This window comes from Miscanthus floridulus, chromosome 5 (genome assembly GCF_019320115.1).
Source record: "Miscanthus floridulus cultivar M001 chromosome 5, ASM1932011v1, whole genome shotgun sequence".
Taxonomy (NCBI): domain Eukaryota; kingdom Viridiplantae; phylum Streptophyta; class Magnoliopsida; order Poales; family Poaceae; genus Miscanthus; species Miscanthus floridulus.
The window spans coordinates 29,592,877-29,611,302 of record NC_089584.1 but is presented as its reverse complement, the minus strand read 5'-3'; the positions used below and the strand labels follow the sequence as shown (position 1 = coordinate 29,611,302).

Sequence of the window (18,426 nt, the reverse complement as noted above, 5' to 3'; positions counted from 1 at the left end):
TATTCTACTCACATCAGTCCTCAGAGCTACTACAACATTGTTCAGGTTCAACATATAATTCTCCAAAGCCTTCAAGCCGGCCATCACTGCTGCAACATCCACGCCATCTCCTGCGCTCATTGGCTTCCACATGAAGAAACTGCACTACGCGTTGCCCTGATCACGCCGAAGAACACAACATTGGGATGAACCCTAGATCCGATTTGAAAATGCCAAAATGGACCAGCAAGAAATGCAAATAACTCACCCAGTCACGATTCCTGCAAGTGTAGAACTGCTTGTCTGGGTTGTTTTGGGTTCTAGACGTCCGCTCCACAACCATCGCCGTCCTGCAGAAAGGGCACTGCGGCTTAGCCTCTCTCGCTCCACGTGAACTTGTCGAGGATGAAGCGCCCGAGCTTGTCGCCATCTTCAACCGGCCTCTGCTTGCTTTTTCCTGTCGATGATGCTAGCTCGCCGCCGCCGCGCCCACGCGCCCGCCCGCCGCCGCCGCCGCTGCCTTTATCGTGGAGACGGGGAAGGAGAGTGAGACAGTTAACGGTCGGATAATGGACGGGTTCTTATGTTGGGGGCGGACCCAAGTATGGTTCAGGGGCACCGGATGTCCAAAGTGAAGTTTTCTATCTCCTTAACCGGCTGAAACAGGATCGCGGTGTCCGGTGGCCTAATTTCAACGAATCAGAGTGTCCTATGACAAAAATGCTCTAAAGTAGGCAGCGTTATCCTAAACGCTAAACGGTAAATAGTCGGTCACCTACCGTTTAGCCCATTATTCGAGCAAAACAGGTGTTTAAACAAAAAAAACGGCCATTTAAACGATCAAAACAACCGATTAAATAGAAATGATGTACCACCGTGTAGTATTTAAACGGTGTGTAAATGGGCTAAACAGCCGTTTAGCGAAGCAGTAGGAGGTCAGCAAAGAACCATCACTCTGTATGTATTAACGGACAGTTCTCCCTTTTAAAAAAGTGTAAAAAAAATGCTCGGAGGCAAGCCCAAAGGGGCCGGAACCCGGAAAGCTTGCAGCCGAAGGCGCGGCATTGCGTTGAGCCTCGGAAGGATCCTTAGCCGGCGGCCATGGCGCCGGGGGTGGTGGTAGCTGAGGAGGGGAACCAGCAGCAGGAGGATGCGCCGCCGCGGCCGCGGCCGCCGCTCGCCGTGGAGGCGCTTCGCGACAAGATCGTCGAGAAGGTGAAGGCGAACCGCGTCACGCTGATCGTGGGCGACACCGGATGCGGTAACTGCCGGGGTTTCCCTTCTCCCATTACCTTCTCGATCGGTTCTACTGTGTGTGTGCTCTGTGCTGTGATGAAGCCTTTTTACGCATTTGGGGTTTTGTTGAGGCCAGGAGATGGATTTTTTTCCTTACGATTTTACTTAGGTAAGTTTCATGGAATTTGTGTTGCTTTAGTCTTGTGCGATTTTCTTCTACTCGCTGTAATTTTAGGTCTGATTGGGTTTTGGACGCGGTTTCTGTTGGATTGGGAAGGAACTCGAAGGGTTTTAGCATGACGAACTTTCATTCAGTTGTCTCCTCTGTGCTCTCCTTATTGCAAGGGTTTCAGGGGAAGTGTAAATTGCAAGGGGGAGGTTCTACCTTTTAGTGCGGAAATGGGAAATTCACCATTTGAGATTCGCATTTCAGATTCCCAGAATGTCTTTGCCTGATGTACTTTTTGTGCGGAAATACACCCTATGGATTCACATTTCAGATTCCCGAATTTGTTGTTGCCTTACCGGATGCGCAGTGGAGCAAGATGCAATTTTCTTGAAACTCATTGGTTTTATTATATATTTAAAATTGCCACCCTATTCAGTTCTCTTTCCTTGCAGGGAAGAGTTCTCTGGTTCCCCAGTTCCTCGTAGAGGAAAATATGGAACCTATCCTGTGCACACAGCCTAGAAGGTTCGCAGTGGTAGCCATTGCTCGTGCGATAGCTGAATCTCGCAATTGGCAGCTTGGCGAGGAGGTTGGATATCATATAGGTCACTCAAATGTGTCGGATCTCAACTCTAAAAGGTACCTAACTCTGTTATGTGTTATCTAATGCCATTGTTTTAAGGGAAATTCGACTGCTCTCAGTTATCACACAATACTTAGCTTGTATATGCAGCTTTATTGAGTGGATTTATCCTTTTTTTGTGATCGTTCTGACTCGAGTAATTACCTGGAGTACCTTATTCTGCTGATGTGTCAGGGGCAAAAATGGTGTTCCAGAGTGCATTTTGCTTCTCTAGTTATCATCATGCTTGACAAATGCTTTCTTATCAGGCATGCATTAGCTTTGTCATAGTTTGTGCTCTGTTTGTTGGACCTGTGCACTTTGCTCCAAGACGCCATGCTGTTACACTGCTTTTAAAGTTCCATTAGGGAGCATACCCTGCACTTAAGCGTTTTGAATTAGTACCGGGTGCTTTGGTTGTGCATCATCCCGTAGGGATCATCCCTCAAGTGTCTTTCATGAATGCAAACTTGATTGAAGTCTTGTGGCTATGATTACAATCATTCCATTTTACCCTCCTATCCTTGTCAAGTGTTAAAAATTGTTCCTTGCTAGAACCCTGATCCTGAGAACCTTACATTTTGGGCTCACCAATTCTATGCCCAAGACTCTCCGAGTCGATCCCTATCTGCATGCCTCTCCTTGATTCCTTCGATTAGTCTTTTTGCAGCTTCTAATAGTATTTTTCCAATACCACAAATGGAACCCTATGTTTCCAAAATACCACCGAGCTATGTCAAAGATAAGTTCTTGGTCACACATGTGTTGAAACACTGGGTGCTATTTCTACAATTTGCAATTTCAGCGTCTATTATCTATGATTATTCTTGACATATCATTTTGTCAATGTGGATTCCACGTACACATTCACTAGTTTTACACAACATTGAACACCGCTATTCCTAGCTTCATTACTCTGAATCTCCAGTTATTTGCCTTATTATTCTCTTGGGTATTCGATTTACCTAAAGCTTACGGTCCATTTTTACCTACCTTTGATTCTGTCTTAAGTCCTGTTATGCTACATAATTTACTTTCTAAACTTATTTGACATGTGAATCAGGTCAAAAATTGTGTTCAAAACAGCCGGTGTAGTATTGGAGCAAATGTGTGATAGAGGAATTGCTGCATTGAGGTATAAGGTCATTATTCTTGATGAGGTACATGAAAGATCCGTGGAATCTGATCTTGTCCTTGCTAGTATCAAGCAGTTTTTGATGAAAAAGAGTGACTTAAGGTAAGCAATAGAGTAATGTCCACTAGTATGGTACACCATGTTTGTCTTTTAGCAGTAATTGTTCCCATCTTATCTTGTATAAATAAATAATTGTCTACCTGCTGTTGGTATGTCACCGTGTCACTCTTGGCAGGTTGGTTTTGATGTCTGCCACTGCTGACATTACTATTTATAAAGAATATTTTAGAGATCTAGGAAGAGGCGAAAGGGTTGAAGTGATTGCCATTCCCTGCAGTCCACGTACAAGCATTTTTCAGCGCAAAGTCTTATACCTGGAGCAGGTGAATATTTTGTTTAACTGCTTACTATATTTGTCCATCATATATTATTGAACTTACAATGAACCAATTTGCATGATGTGTCTTCAAATCTTTTATATGTCTGGTTGCACCACAGGATGTTGTTTGTTTGTGTATTTACAATTAATCATATTGCTGATCCAATGTAAAAGTAACCATTTCCACAAATTATATTGACCCACTAATTAAACATGTTCATTTATTCATGTTTGTGTAATTAATACCAGTTTCATTACTTTGACAACTTCATTAATGTTGCCACGGCACATTGGTTTCTGTTCCATCTCCCTGTTTGTGATTTTTAAATGGTACTATATATGCATCTCCTTAAGCTTTCTTCATCATGGTTAATCATTACATGTTGCAACAATGCTTTTCAGATTGTTGATATTCTCAAGATAAATTCCCAATCGCTTTCAACAAAATATTGCTCTGGTCTGGATGCTTCTGCTGATGCTGAAATAAACTATGATGTTTATGAACTTATCCACAAGTTATTGTTGCATATACACCAAAATGAACCAGACGTTAGCAAGAGTATTTTGGTTTTCCTCCCTACATACTATGCATTGGAGCAGCAATGGATCCGTCTATTTCCTTTTAGTTCAACCTTTAAGGTACATATTCTTCACCGGAGTATTGACACTGATGAAGCACTTCAGACTATGAAGATCTCAAAGTCTTGCCGAAAGGTACACACCCCTATATTTCTATCATACCATACGTTATTCTTTTTTCTTACCAATACTTGGTTCTATTTCTAGCTATGTGGTGCCAGTAGCGAGAAATAATGATAACAGTAATACATTGGATTATTTTATGGAATTTTTGTTTATGCTCCCTCCTCTTTTTATAAGGCACACACAGATATCAATATTCAAAATTAATGAACTTTGACAAAAAAAAATGCCCAAGAGTCTGTATATGGTGAGATATAAATTTAGAAATTCTATTCATATCTCCATTACTAAATATGATGTCGATTTTATGGTCATTGGCTTATATCACATAAAGAGAGATTAATGGTGAAAGTGTATCGTTGGAGACAAGAGACAACACTGGCTCAAATCACACCATACATTTTGAAATGGATGAAGTGTGGTTGTATCATTATTTTCTAATTGCAATAGCATGGTTGCTGAAATATCAAGCAGAAATACCTCTCTTTCTTGATCTCATTTATGCCTCAGTTACATGTCATTCCTGATTAGCTGTTGATGTTTCTTGTATATGTTAATTTATGCATCAGCATGATATGTGTTTCTTATCGCTGTATGAGTTATGGGGAATTACACTTCACCAAATATAAGATCATCAACAATTTCAAGGCTTCTTTTTTAGGAAAATACAGTAGGGAACACGCAAACTCTATTCATCAAGACACCTTTTATGCCATTTGAATTGCCTATTCAATAAAGTAAAAACCCCAACTACCTTAGTTATTACAACTATTGAGAGGTATCATAGCCATTGTACCATGCACCTTAATCACCATGAGTGCAAATGGATTTATATTTGAGATGTGAAGGGCTGCCTTTTAAAAAGGGGAATTAGTTCTGTGACTGGACTACTAGGATACCCCGTAACACTTGAAGGGATGTAACGTAATTAGTTGTAACAAATAACAATACATATGAACTTAGTTTGGGAGCGTTTTATATTTAGATTGTTGAAATGATCTGTTACCAATAAAGCACAATGGAAGTTTCTTTTTCCCTGCAGGTGATACTGGCTACAAACATTGCTGAATCATCAGTTACTATACCAGGAGTTGCATATGTTATTGATTCTTGTAGATCATTGCAAGTCTACTGGGACCCAATTAGGAAAACAGACGCAGCTGGGCTTGTTTGGATTTCCAAGTCTCAGGTAACTAAATCACAGATGTCCTAATCCTTTTCTTGTTCAAGTATACTTTTTAGCTTGAAACTTTTGTAACTATTCTTTAATCTTTTCCTAGGCTGAGCAGCGTAAAGGCAGGACAGGTCGAACCTGTGATGGTCAAATTTATCGTTTGGTAACTGGAACATTTTATAGCAGTTTAAATGATCATGAATATCCCGCCATTTTGAGATTATCCTTAAGGGAGCAAGTGCTCATGGTTTGTTGTGCAGAGCCCAGATTGATAAATGACCCTAGCGGTAATTCTTTTTCTCTGCAGCTCAGCCACCCTTAATCCTTAATTCATGCTTGTTTTGTGATTTATTTATGTTATACTCTCGTTCATTGTTTTTAATTGGAAGCAATCTATGATTGTCCCTGGTGAGTTTGTCGCTGTCCTCTTTTTTTTTTTTGACACCTTCAAAGTGCAAACCTTGACACTTAAATTTCATAATTCTATATTTTTTTTATCAAATTACACAAAAGATTTCACACAATGGAGGTACTTTTTTATGAAGAATACGTCGATACTATATTCATCACACAAGATATCACACAATGGAGGTACTTTTTTATGAAAAATACATCAATAGTATATTCATGTGATTAGTTCAAAAACTTATGTATATATTTGTGGTCAAGTTTTTTGCTACCTAGTTAGTTAGGTTAAGATAAACCTCTTACTATGTTTTTTCTTCAGCACTTCTGCAAAGAGTTCTTAATCCACCAGATCCAGATGCTATTGAAGACGCACTAGAATCACTTGTTCAAATTCATGCGTTGGAGATTACAAATTCTGGACGCTATGAGCCCACTTTTTATGGCTGTTTGCTCAATAGTTTGCCATTGTCATTTGATTCTTCTGTTCTTGCCCTTAAATTTTGTGAGCTTGGCGCTGTCCATGAAGGAATTCTAATAAGCATCATGTTGGACATCCAGCCACTTCCTATCGTGCAACCTTTTGGCTATCAAGCACTGGTATGTGGTATGTTTTAGTTGGGTTATGGACGATCCTTCATCTCCAGCTCCAAGTGTTGTGGTAGTTATTCCCTGTTATCTGTTTTACAGCGCCAGAAGTACAGAGATAATTATTTCAAGGGAAATGGCAGTGTACAAATTGGCAAAAAGGAAGCTACCACCATGGGAAATCTTTGTGCATTTCAATTTTGGGAGCGTGTTTTTAAGGTATATCCTATGTGTACTAATCCCTGTGCATACATTGGACATTTGATAGTTTTGTTTTGCAACATTGATAATTTGAAGTCTTAAACCATGACATGCCAACATTATTAGAACAAGGTTTTTGCTTCAGTTTTAAAATGCCCTTGAACTTTTTATTGTCTGCAATTCGGGATTAAATTCACCCTGTATTTCAGGACAAGCACCGTCTGGAATATCTAAAAGATGTGGCGAAAACTCAAGAACCAGAAGAATCACATACCTTCCTTACTAAACCTGAAGAGGAGTGGTGTGCAGTTCACAATCTCGTCCCTGCAGCGTTTAAGAACATCTCTGAAATTTGTATGTCCTCTGCCTGTACTCTTGCGATTTATGAGAGTATACGTACTCCTAGTACGTTACCCTAGAGTAGTGGCTTAGTACCATTGTTTTTGTCATGCATTTTTCCAATATATATTGGAAAACTGTGCAGGAGATATTTGAAAAAGGTAGCCTTCTTGGTCTGTGTAGAAGTAGCTTGGGTTCAAACAAGGCTTACTTGGTGTTAGGATCTACTCGTAGAAGTGCAAGATATTTTCATACAATTTGAGTAACACTTGTCAGCAGCTAACTCGTTCTTTTGACTAGATGATGATGTTATGATGCAACTGCACCGTTTTAGGCCAAGTTTTCTTGTCAAAATCAATCCTCCAAAGTTTCTTCAGCCTTCTGAATTCAACCACACGTGTCTCTTTCATAAAATACTGGATCTAGAGGTGGATATGGATCCACTCTCGTTAGAGGCCGAGAATTGTCACAGCGATTCACAGAAGCGATGTGCTGCAACTCCATATGTTTCGCCAACTGATTTTGGGACCAGTACCATTGTTGAATTGCTGAAGACACTTGTCAAGGAGGTGCGCTCTAGTCGATGAACTTAATGAGTATCTATGTTAAATGCAGTCCGATTAATTATCTGTGCTACCCATAATGATTCTTATTTGGTCCACAGATGAAAACACAACATGCTGTGGAGAAGACCCTTTCTTATAAGGGACAACTTGGTTCTCATGTGAAGCCAACCTTGGGAACTGAGGCGTGTGTGTTTTTTGCTAATGGATCATGCAATCTTGGGGCTGCATGCCGCTTTTCTCATTCATCCCTTGCTCCTAAACCAGTATGCAAGTTCTATCTCACACTACAGGTATGATTTTTCATATTTTATTTTATTTTATGTTATTGGTTGATCTTTCACATTTTGTTGGCTCATGTCTCCATTCAAGTTTGTAGCCCAAGCTGTTAATTTAGGCTGTTTTCCTGTGCTTCTAGTAGCAAGAATTTTTATTCATAATATTTCTGTATGGCCAAATTCAATGCAATACAATGAATAAATTACAAATGATGCTGTTTCACCTTGCATAGATTTTGTATTTTCTGAAATGCATGGGTACTGAGTTACCCCTCACATCTCTCTGTTTTGGTCTCTGATGTTATGTTCTCTCCAATCAGGGTTGTCGAAGTGGTAACTCTTGTCCATACTCACATGATTTTGGCTCCTTGGTTTCTGCACCTGTCACATCTGGAGTATGCTCTCAAGAAGGCGGAGCCACCTCATTGTGCTGTACAAGGTTGCTTCCTGCTGATGGAGATGGGTATATTCTTGTCATGAATGATAAAACCCTGGAGTTCTCTAGTAAGCTTAGCCAGTTTTATGATGCCTGTAAGATTGTTGCTGGTACACCTGGTCTTCAGTCTGCTGCATCTTATTCGGTTCCAAAGGGCCTCAAGATACTCGAAAAATTGCCTGATCCATCTAGTCTAATCACTGGGCTTGAGCATAAATTACCAGTTCCTTGGACACAACTTAAGCGAGTTTTTTGGTTCGCTGACTTTGATAATGATGAGTCAGACAGTGAGCAGGCTCTCTTGCATAAGTTCTTCGCGGATATTGCCATCAAGATTTTGTCAGAAAGGCTGTCTGACCTGCATGTCATCTTGATCATGAAAAACACAAGATATATTCAGTTACAGGTAAGCCATACCTCAAGGCTCATTTCAAATTCAATATCCAACACTTGACATTGTGCTCAACTTTGAAATAGCACTTGCGGCTGTTTTTTCAGGTGGAAAGATTGGCGAGAGAATGCTACTTTTTCCTCAGCGAATCGTTTATGTTTGATGAAGCAACTCTAGGATGGTTCTCAGATATCTCCAGGCACCCAAGAGGGATGCAAGTGGCAGCACCAGTCACCTACGTCTTCAACATGCATCATCCCTCCACTACTCAGTTTGGGGATTATCCAGCGGAACTTCGGGAGGCTTTACGCAGGGATTAGTTAGGCCAGGTTATCCACGTGAATAGCTAGTGTCCTCTGAATTTCTTAGTAGTGAAACTTGTTCGTGGTATTGGCACTGAAGCCCTTTCTGTTTGCGACTTGTGATCTTGCTCACACTGTCACACGTTTTAAGTTAGACACACGGGAATATTGCATAACTCCATTCAGGTGGTGTCGACTGTCATCTCTAGGACTGGTTATTGGGCTACTGCTTAGTGTAACAAACCGGTTTTTCGGAGAAGTCAAAAATACGAACTTTTTAAAAATTTTTCAGCAATGTGTGAAGCATGTAGATGCTAGGTCAAACTAAGCATGCATATAGAATTACTTGTAGGAGAAGCAAATCCTTTTGATCCCTTCTAGAATATCTTAAGAACCTCTTTTCATCTCTCTCAATTCACCTTCTTGCTTTTGAACCTCATTCGAATCCCTTATCTAATTCATAAAGTCAATCGACCTTCATTGTAAATCAATGCCCATCGATGCCAACCCTTGACATGGACCCCACTAACCCATAGATAACCCCTAAAGGACCCCACTAGGAGCTGTCCAGGTTGGCAACACATGTATACCAATTTAGGAGCTTTTGGAAGTAAATATAATAGAGGAATAAATAGATAAGGAATTAGAAAAGGGGAGAGGAAAATAGGGAAGCCAAACAGCCCAAAGCGCCAGCTCGCTCGTCCTCGGCCTCGGCCCAGCCTGCCCCGCCAACCCGCTCGCCCTCGGCCCGCTCGCGCGCCAATCTCTTCTCCTGGCCGCGTGGCCCAACCATCAACCGGCCGGCCCAGCATGGCCATAAGCCCAGTGGCGCTCGTAGGCCTCCTACGCAGCCGGCCCGCGTCGCCCCCGCACCAAACTGCCTTGGCCCAACCGCAAGCCGGCGCCCCACTCCAACCCTAGGCGGGAGCAGACGCTCCCAGCAGCCGCCGCCGCCCCACAAAGGCAAACCGGGAGCCGCCTCTGCACCAGCGCCCTCACCTGCTCCCTCTCGGCGTCCGTGCCGTTTGATGCGCGCCGCATGCCCCTTCTCCGCACGGAAGCCGAGGATTGCCGTCCACAGCGCCTGGAGCCCTAGCTGGCGCGCTATAAGTACCCCCGACGCCGCCCGCTCTGGAGCTTCCCCCCTGTAGCCGCCGCCGCTCCATCCCTCTCCCTCCCTCCTTGCTCCGCCCTGCCCTGCTGCACAGCCACGCCGGTCAGCCGTCGCTGGCCGTGGCCCTCCACTGCCTCCGCCGCAGCCTGGGCGCTTCGCCACTCCTCCAAGCCACCGTCGTCCTCGCCGGGGCGTCACCGCGATGCCGCAGCCATGGTCTGGCCATCCCAAGCCGTCCGAGATGCCACACTTCTCCGGACTCTGTCGCCGCCTCGACCCTGTCCACGACCTCGCCGTGCCCGAAGCCTTCTGTGCCACGACCGGCAACGGCCGCACGACCACGCCACCACCACACCAGAGGCCGGGACGCCGGAGCACACCGCGACGCCGCCACGGGGAGCCACCTCGCCAACAGCCGAAGCCACCACGGGAATGCCTTCTGCCACGCACTGACCACGGCCTCGTCAAACACCATGCCAGTGCACTGCCTGCACCAAGCCCTTCCGGCACCACGCCTTCTGCTGTCGTCAAGCCCTCCGGTGAGGACCTCAGCCTCAAAGCCTCACTTTTTGTGCGCTACCTGGCTGCCTGCCTGTGCGGCCTTCGAGCCGCGTCCACGGTCATGGGAGCATGCACCGCGGACACCACACGCACGCAGACACCGGTCCCAAGAAGACCATGGTGCGGCCTTTCATGGCCGCCCGTCGTCGTGACGACGCACCTGCACGAACCATCGCATGATGCCCTGGCACTAACGACGTCCTGGCCATGCACAGGCCCAAGCTTCCACCTTTCAGCCCTATTGACGCCGCCGCTGCTGATCATGAACTATCGCACGTGCCTCGGCCCGGCACCTGCACACACACATGCACGACGCAGCATGGCGCCCCGCGTGCCCGTGTTGCTCGCGCCAGCCATCGCCTTGCCGACCACCCAAGCCCTGGTCTTCCGTCGTCTAGCCGAATGGCCACGCCGCGGTTACCGATAGACTCGTCCGGTATCGCACCGAACACATAGCGGTCGCCCCTCTGCCCTCGCCTTCAGGGGACACAGAAGCCCAAGGTGCCGGCTTTCGAAGCCGCTTGCCGTCCTTCACCTTACACAGGCACGCCGCCACAGTCGCTTGCGTCGGCACGATCACGGACACCTGCACACGCCACCGCACGGCCCTATGCAGCCGAGGAACCACATCGAGCTCTCAGCCTAGCACGCCGTCCTGCACCTTCCGTGACCTTTGCCCAGCTTTGCTCCTCACCGATGCCTTGGGCGACTACAACCTGCCCTCTCTGTTCTGGTTACCCAAGCCAAGCCGTAGCCTTGCCACTGGCCTTGGCATTCGTAGCTCCTAGCTGCCGTCTCGATGCCACTGCACCACACCGAGCACGCATTGTCTCCATGCCCCGCCGCAGCTTGATCCTCGTGGCATGCACGCACGCACAGCACGACGGCCATCTTGGCCTTGCTGCCACCGCCCAAGCACACTTTGTGCATCCAAAGCTGAAGCCTTGGATGGTACACGGGCCACCACAAGCATGCCAACGCGCTCAGGCACAAGCACCGAACAGCGCGCGCTGCCGACAGCCACCCTGCGTCATGGACTGGCACATGGAGGCCCTGTCCTTGCCCTTCCTGTCTCTAGACCAAGAGGCCAGCCTTGGCCCAGATCGGCTGCGCAGATGGAGCCTGCGACCATGCCCAATCCGCCCTTCAGGCCTTTCCTTTCAGGCCCGAGTCCCATCCGATGGTGAACAAGCTCACGCAGCCCCTTCAGCAACCTTTGCCTCGGCCTTTAGGCCCTATTAGATCCACCGCCCGCCTAGCCCATCAGAGCACTCGAGGCCCAGCCAAATCCCCAGGCGTTCCCCTTTTATCTGTTTTCAGAAAACCTGTCCAACTTCCAAAATTCATATCAAATTCATCTTAGCTCCTAAAATTATGAAACTAGTTCCATAATTTTTCTAAAATCAAGCCCTACGTCATGGACCCATCCTTGAGTATTTCTGACCCCTCCAAATGGTAAGCCATCACAATGCTTGCGCTCACTCACGTTCGCGCAGCTCACAGACTAACTTTGGATTACCACCGTTGTCGAGACCACCGTTGCCGAGACCACCGTTGCCAAGACCACCGTTGCCGAGACCACCAAGACCCCGTCTACTGTGAGCCGTACCCTCTGGACCATGAACCCTAGTCGTATGTCTTACCGAGACCATGGAAAGCCCCATCTCGTATCTATCCGTATACGCATATCTACCTTATTGGGCCCTATTCTTACAACCTATCTGTCCATGACTGTCTTACAGGATCTATCCATCACCCAGCTATGGAAGGTGCTACTCCGCAGTCGTGACGAGTTGTTGCGTCTTTCGGTCATGTTTGGTTCTTATCGCTGGTTGTTGGTGTTGTTGCTTGTGTGCCGAGCCCTCGAGCCGGCTGAGGGATCGTACCTCGTTCGGACGTTACGGTCGCGGGATTCGTCTCGCCATGACCGTGATGCCGAGTGTAACTCGACCCCTCGCTTTCTAGTTGACTTCATAATACCACGAGTGTTAGCTCCTGTCTTCGGCCCTAGAACGTGGTCGTGATGGATTCAATATCGATGGCGATATCGATGCGGATATTACCCGCACATTTTGAGCCCTTCGTGACCAAATTCAGTGGGAGATAACCTGGGAGTAAACAATCGTGGAACAATGGATACCCACTCGTTGGCATAGCTTGTGGCCGCGAGTTCACCTCGCCATGACCATGGAGCTACGCCTCTCTTTCGCTTTTGTTTGCTTCTTCGTGCACAAGCCCTTGTATGCTTGTACCCCGTTCGACCATCGCGTTTCTTTGATTCTCGCGGTGACCACTGCACCGCTATGAATTAGAGAGATGACTTAGTGCTAGTGCACCCAGGTCGGGTACCCTACGAGTGGCTTACGCACTTGGTGTTCTTGAGTGTCGCTCCTTTCGATGCCCCGTCTTTGTCGTGGCGTGTGTGTTAGAAGAAGTGGACCTTGCTCTTGGTTGTTCTTGCTCTTATTGCCCTGATAGCCCGCTCTGTTCGATCCCGTCTTGCCCGTGATGATTGGATCAAAGACCGGACTATTCCCTTTTGTTAGCAAAGCAATGATCTATGTCGTACCTCGGACCCGTGCATGTCGACCCGATCGACCATCTAAAACCATCTTTCCCGAAGATGTGTCTGAGAACATGACATGGATATGCCTAGCTAACCCCCGCATCTTTTGCCGTGTTGAGCGACTCTCCTCTCGGCTCCCGACGTTATTGTGTCGTGTGGATCGAGGGGAACCATTGATGTCTAATCTCTTTGCGCCACCGCTTCCTACCATAGCGGGCGAGCTGAAGTACGTTGGAGCCAAGTAACAATAGTGTTATTCGTTCTTGTCTGCTTCTTGTATCCAATGGTGACCTGCGGGATAAGGCTATAAGAGCCGAACCCCGTCGTTCTTCTTTCTTGGGGCCCGACTTCCAATCCCCGTCAATTCAATGACATCGGATCGAAAGCTCGTGAGCCGTGGTGTTTGCTCTGGATAAGCTCTGGCTTAAACCGTTTATCGTAAAGCCATACTGGCTTGGCCATAACTTAAGCTTGTGCTCAGCAAACCACCACTCGTGTTTCTTTGGCCCGAGGAAATCGGACATCCACCGATAGGGCCAAGTCGTTTCCTCTTTGTGTTCATTCTGTGTCTTGTCGCCTTTTTGGAGTATTATTTGTTCTCTTGCCTTGAGTGTGTTTTGGGAGGTAATTGCCTCGAGGACAACGTTGGATCGGAACCCGATGGAGTAGGAGAATGTGATCGACGACAGGACCCTGCGAAGAGGAGACCTTGCTGATCAAGTACATCAACTAACGAAGATTTGTACCGCTACTACCTCGACATCGCAGGTGTCACGGCAGCACCCTCTTTTAGAGAATCCTATTAGACATTGCATAATATCTAGAATAGAACTGCTAGCGCTTTATATTAAATCATTTGCTAGTATATTGATGCATGCTACCACCTAAGCCATTATCACCCTGATGCAACCCACTCTACCACGTCACCCTGCCTTGCGCATTCGCTCACTTATATATGCTTACTTGTCTGTTTGCTTGCATATTACATCACTATACTTATTATTAACTCCACTTCGCATTATGTTGGGGATGTGATGCTGGTGGTGAACCCCTGAGAATGTTTTGGCTATGGGAGCCGGACTTGGTGGTGTGTGAGCGTGCTGCGTGTGTCTTGGGTGCGTGGAGAGTGAGGGTTGTGTCGACCGAGCTGGAATAACGACGAGCCTAGGGCGAGTCTTGCCATGTGGTGCTACCTGGGCACTTGGATATGGAATACCTGTGGCGGGTAAATGGTAATTGGAGGTGGCCTTGGGTGTGAACCTCGGAGAGGTGGAGCCCGGGATAGAGGTGCTGCGGTGGCACGTAAAATGGAAACCCTGATGAAGACATTCTAGCTTGGTCATCCCTAAGGACTTACTAGTACTCAGACTCACCGGGAATCCTTTACATCCCACTCGCCCTATATGGTGCGGGACGGTCGGACTACTTGGTAGAGCGATGCCACTACTGCTAGGCGAACGTGTGCAAGGAGGTACGGGGTGCGCGGTTTTTCCCCCCACACCCTTCCAAGACTTCAAAAGGCCTTGTGGACCGGCTCTTGACATCCGGTGGGCCCCGGTTCTGTCTACGACTCACAGTATCAGCCATCCCAGACTAGACTTGGGATGTTCCAGGGCTGAGAGGTAGGGTGGCATCGTTCTAGGCTAGCAAGCGGCCGGAATCTGCCTAGACGGGGCACCGTCGAGGATGGCTATCTTGTGGGTATGTGAAACCTCTGCAGATTGTGGGTATGTGAAACCTCTGCAGAGTGTTTGGTTGATCGATCGATACATATGCCGACTTGTCGGCTATGGACCTTTACTGGGTTTCGCTTAAACTAGATAGGAGATGAGTCATTCTATTCTCCCTCCAGGGTTTGGGGTATTTTCCGGTCGTGAGCCTTGGGGGCTGCGGGCCGTTGAGACAAGGCCGAGAGGGAGTTGGCCTGTCGACCTGAGTGTGTGAGATGAGATATGGTGTGGTGGTGTGGAGATGGTTTGGGATGGATGGATATGGATGGATATGGATGGTGTGGGGTGAATGTGTTAAAAATTGGATATTATTATTACTAATGTTATTTACTTCTCATGCGCTAAGGATGCAAACCACAGCCAAATATTAGGATCACCAGATCCCTTGTTTATCTTTTCCACTAAAGCTCATCGGTGCTGACCATGGCCTGCACACATCTGGCGGTGTGCAGATTTCCTGCTTCTCAGAGATGCTGACTTTAAAAGGATTAGGAGGTCTCGTGCCTACGCTCAAGTTTGGTTCGGAGATGGAATCTACGCTGCACTACACCAACTCCGATGAGGCCCGTGAAGGAGGAGCCTTCACTCAATAGTCTTCCGCTAGATTAACTCTGTAATAGGTGTGTTCCCCAGTGATGTAATATCTTGTATTCTTGTAACCTTACGATGTGTGACTGTGATATCGACTGATATAAGATAATATGATGGAATCGACTATTGGTTTCATCATATTATAATTCATTCTGTGGATTTTCCCTTCGCGGAAAATTGAGGATGTTTCACTTAGCCCTGGGCAAAATTAACCGATAATCGAAAACTGAACTGAAATACCCGGAATTGAAACCGAAAGAATTGGAACCGAAAAATTCGGTTCCTACTCTCGGGTAACCGAATTTACCGAAAGAACCGAATTATATTTGACCTACTATGTATTTATGTTACTATATTGCTATTGTTTTCTTATAAATTATTATTATTAAAAATTAATATAGTGTTGCATAAATTTGCCTTACAACATGTATATTTACTGTTGTCTTGAGGTCTTCTCAAAAATTTCGGTTAGTTCGGTTAGAACCAGAACCGAATCGAAAACCGAAATGGTCGATTCCGAGAATTTTTTTAGAACTGATTAGTTCCTATTTTCTGAGAACCGAATTTTTTTAAAAACCGAGAAACCAACCGAGAACCGAATGCCTAGGCTTACTACTGCTTGCAAATATATCATCATTTGTGGGCGTAAAATGCTTGACCTGGTAAGTTAGGAACGCTTGAGTGCTTTTGTTGACGGTGAAATTGTACGTTCACGATCTCATCTATAGCGTGCAGGCCAATGCATTCTGATCTAGGCTCAAACGAAATTTACCACTTTGCCAAATTTCGGCGCCTATAACAATATGTGGCCTCTGGAGAAAATCAATGTTTTTTGAGCAGTCGGGGAAATTCCCCACCTATTTTTTATTGATAAAAAGAAGTCTACATATGCACGAGAAGTACATGAGAAGGAGCTTACAAAGCTCAAATGAAAACACCAAGACAGCTAGGCCAGACTCTCCTTCCAAATCCTGAGGGGATCTTCGATGCTCGGCTTGGCTTTGGTACAACCATTCCAAGTTTTTGCTTGAAGAGCAGTTTCCAGTTATGAAAATTGCAAGGTTTGCTGTCGAAGATAAGCCCATTTCTCATGATCCAAATGGTCCAAGCATGCAGTGATAGCAATTTCTCTAAATATGTTGCTGCCAAAATCTACTCTGGATTACCATAGCTAAGGGTTGAAGATTCAGATTCCATTGAATTGCTAAGTAGTTCCAACATGAGGACCTGAATGGGCATTCAAAGAATAAATGGAAGCTTGTTTCTTCAAGCTGCAAATGGCACAACTGTAATCGTCCAGGGCTTTGTTCTTTCTCCTGAGCAAGTTCCTTGTGTTGAGCCTATCTTTGAGTAGGTGCCAGAAGATGAATTGATGTTTCCCAAGGTTACCTGAAGACCAAAGCCAGGAGAAGAGAGAAGAAGCTTCCTGTGATCCCTGTAAAAGAGAGTAGGCTTTCCTGGAGCTAAAAGAGTAAGAATTCCAAGTAGTCCATTTGTCTTCAGTTTCTGGGTCCCAAGTTCTTTCCTGCAGGAGCTCAAGAAGGGACTCAAGCTCACTAGAAGCCTGAACTGAAAGGGGCAAGGCAAAAGTTCAGGACAAAATCAATGTTCGTGTTGTGAAATACTTTAATGTGGAATAATGTAGTGATGCAGGTCAACAGGTGCCTTCTCGGCTTCTCGCCGTGCGCGGGGCTGCAAAAAACAATGAAGAAGCATCTCACTGGCTGCCTCGGTTACAAAAGAAGACCGGGAATTCCTTAGCCGTTCTACTCTACAAGGGAAAAAATAAAGAGCCTTTTTTTTGAAAGGCAATAAAGAGCTCTTTGTTTCTCTCTATTTATCTATTGTTTTATATTATGCCATGTACATCGATAGAGCGATTTCTTAACAGTCCAGACATCTTTTGGAAGACTGATTTTCGTGAAACAGATTTCCGGTGTTGTACGCATGGCCTAAAATAGTTTGGCCAAACAAGCATTCTAGATATTTGCCCTGTTCGCTTGGCTAACAAGCTGAAAGTACTGTCTGCTGATTTGTTGTAAGAGAAAAATATTGTTCGTTAGCTGATAAAGTACGGCTTATAAGCCAAGCGGACAGGACGATAATGTCTCACCCTCCACATACTAACAAGACTACATTTTAGAGAAAAAAAACCCGGCTTGCTAGCGTCCGGATGTCCGGACGGACGGGGAGTCTGAACGCATGCGCAAATAGCCGTTTCCCACACAGTTTCACACTGGTCTATGCAGGGCCGGGAGGAGAAGGAGACACCGAGGCTAGACAGCAGAAAAGCAAGGAGGAAGATACAACACCCGATATACTTTTAAAACATCCAGATGATACATTTTTGCAATATGCTTCTGAAGACAAATAAAACATTTAAAACGTGCGTATGAAACAGTTGCAAAAAATAGCGTGAAAACTCTTGAAAATACTTAAAAAAGACATTGCAAATATATACAACATCCAGATAAAATACTTGCAACATATATACGAAACATATGCAACATCAAATAAATACACTTAAAACAAACAGATGTATACGAATGGGCTCCGCCCAGGCTGCTGTGAGCTGCACGCGTGCGAACTCCACCCCGGCCGCGGCGAGCTGGGCAACCTCCAGCCCGCCCGAGATGAACGTGGGCAGCCGCGACGAGCATGCGGGCGGCCTCCACCCCGGCCAGCCGTCGCGAGTTCCACGAGTGTGCAGGTGATTATTTTTAGAAACTGCGATTACGGGCGAGTAACATTTGGGCCGGCCTCGTGGCCCACCAACGGAAGCATCCGGATGCCCTGTTCCAAGAATTATCGAAAAAAGGTAAATAAATCTGCAATGTGATTATATAAAATGGAGGTAATACTCGACCTCTGCGCCAGTAATAATATCATATCATCTATTTATACCTCCAATAATACTCCCTCTGACTAAATTATAAGTTATTCCATTTTTTTAGAGTCAAATCAA

The 18,426-nt window shown here is 45.7% G+C and overlaps 1 protein-coding gene across 1 annotated transcript; it reads left to right on the top strand.

Moving 5' to 3' along the window:
* The first annotated feature begins 983 nt into the window (after nt 1-983).
* Nucleotides 984-9,093, top strand: LOC136451877 (zinc finger CCCH domain-containing protein 4-like). Its single transcript, XM_066452559.1, has 14 exons — nt 984-1,240; nt 1,837-2,023; nt 3,070-3,243; nt 3,377-3,524; nt 3,923-4,234; nt 5,265-5,411; nt 5,503-5,683; nt 6,124-6,401; nt 6,492-6,608; nt 6,800-6,944; nt 7,230-7,498; nt 7,594-7,785; nt 8,091-8,612; nt 8,705-9,093. The coding sequence occupies exons 1-14, from the start codon at nt 1,081-1,083 to the stop codon at nt 8,915-8,917; spliced, it is 3,045 nt and encodes a 1,014-aa protein (XP_066308656.1). The 5' UTR covers nt 984-1,080; the 3' UTR covers nt 8,918-9,093.
* The last annotated feature ends 9,333 nt before the right edge of the window (nt 9,094-18,426 follow it).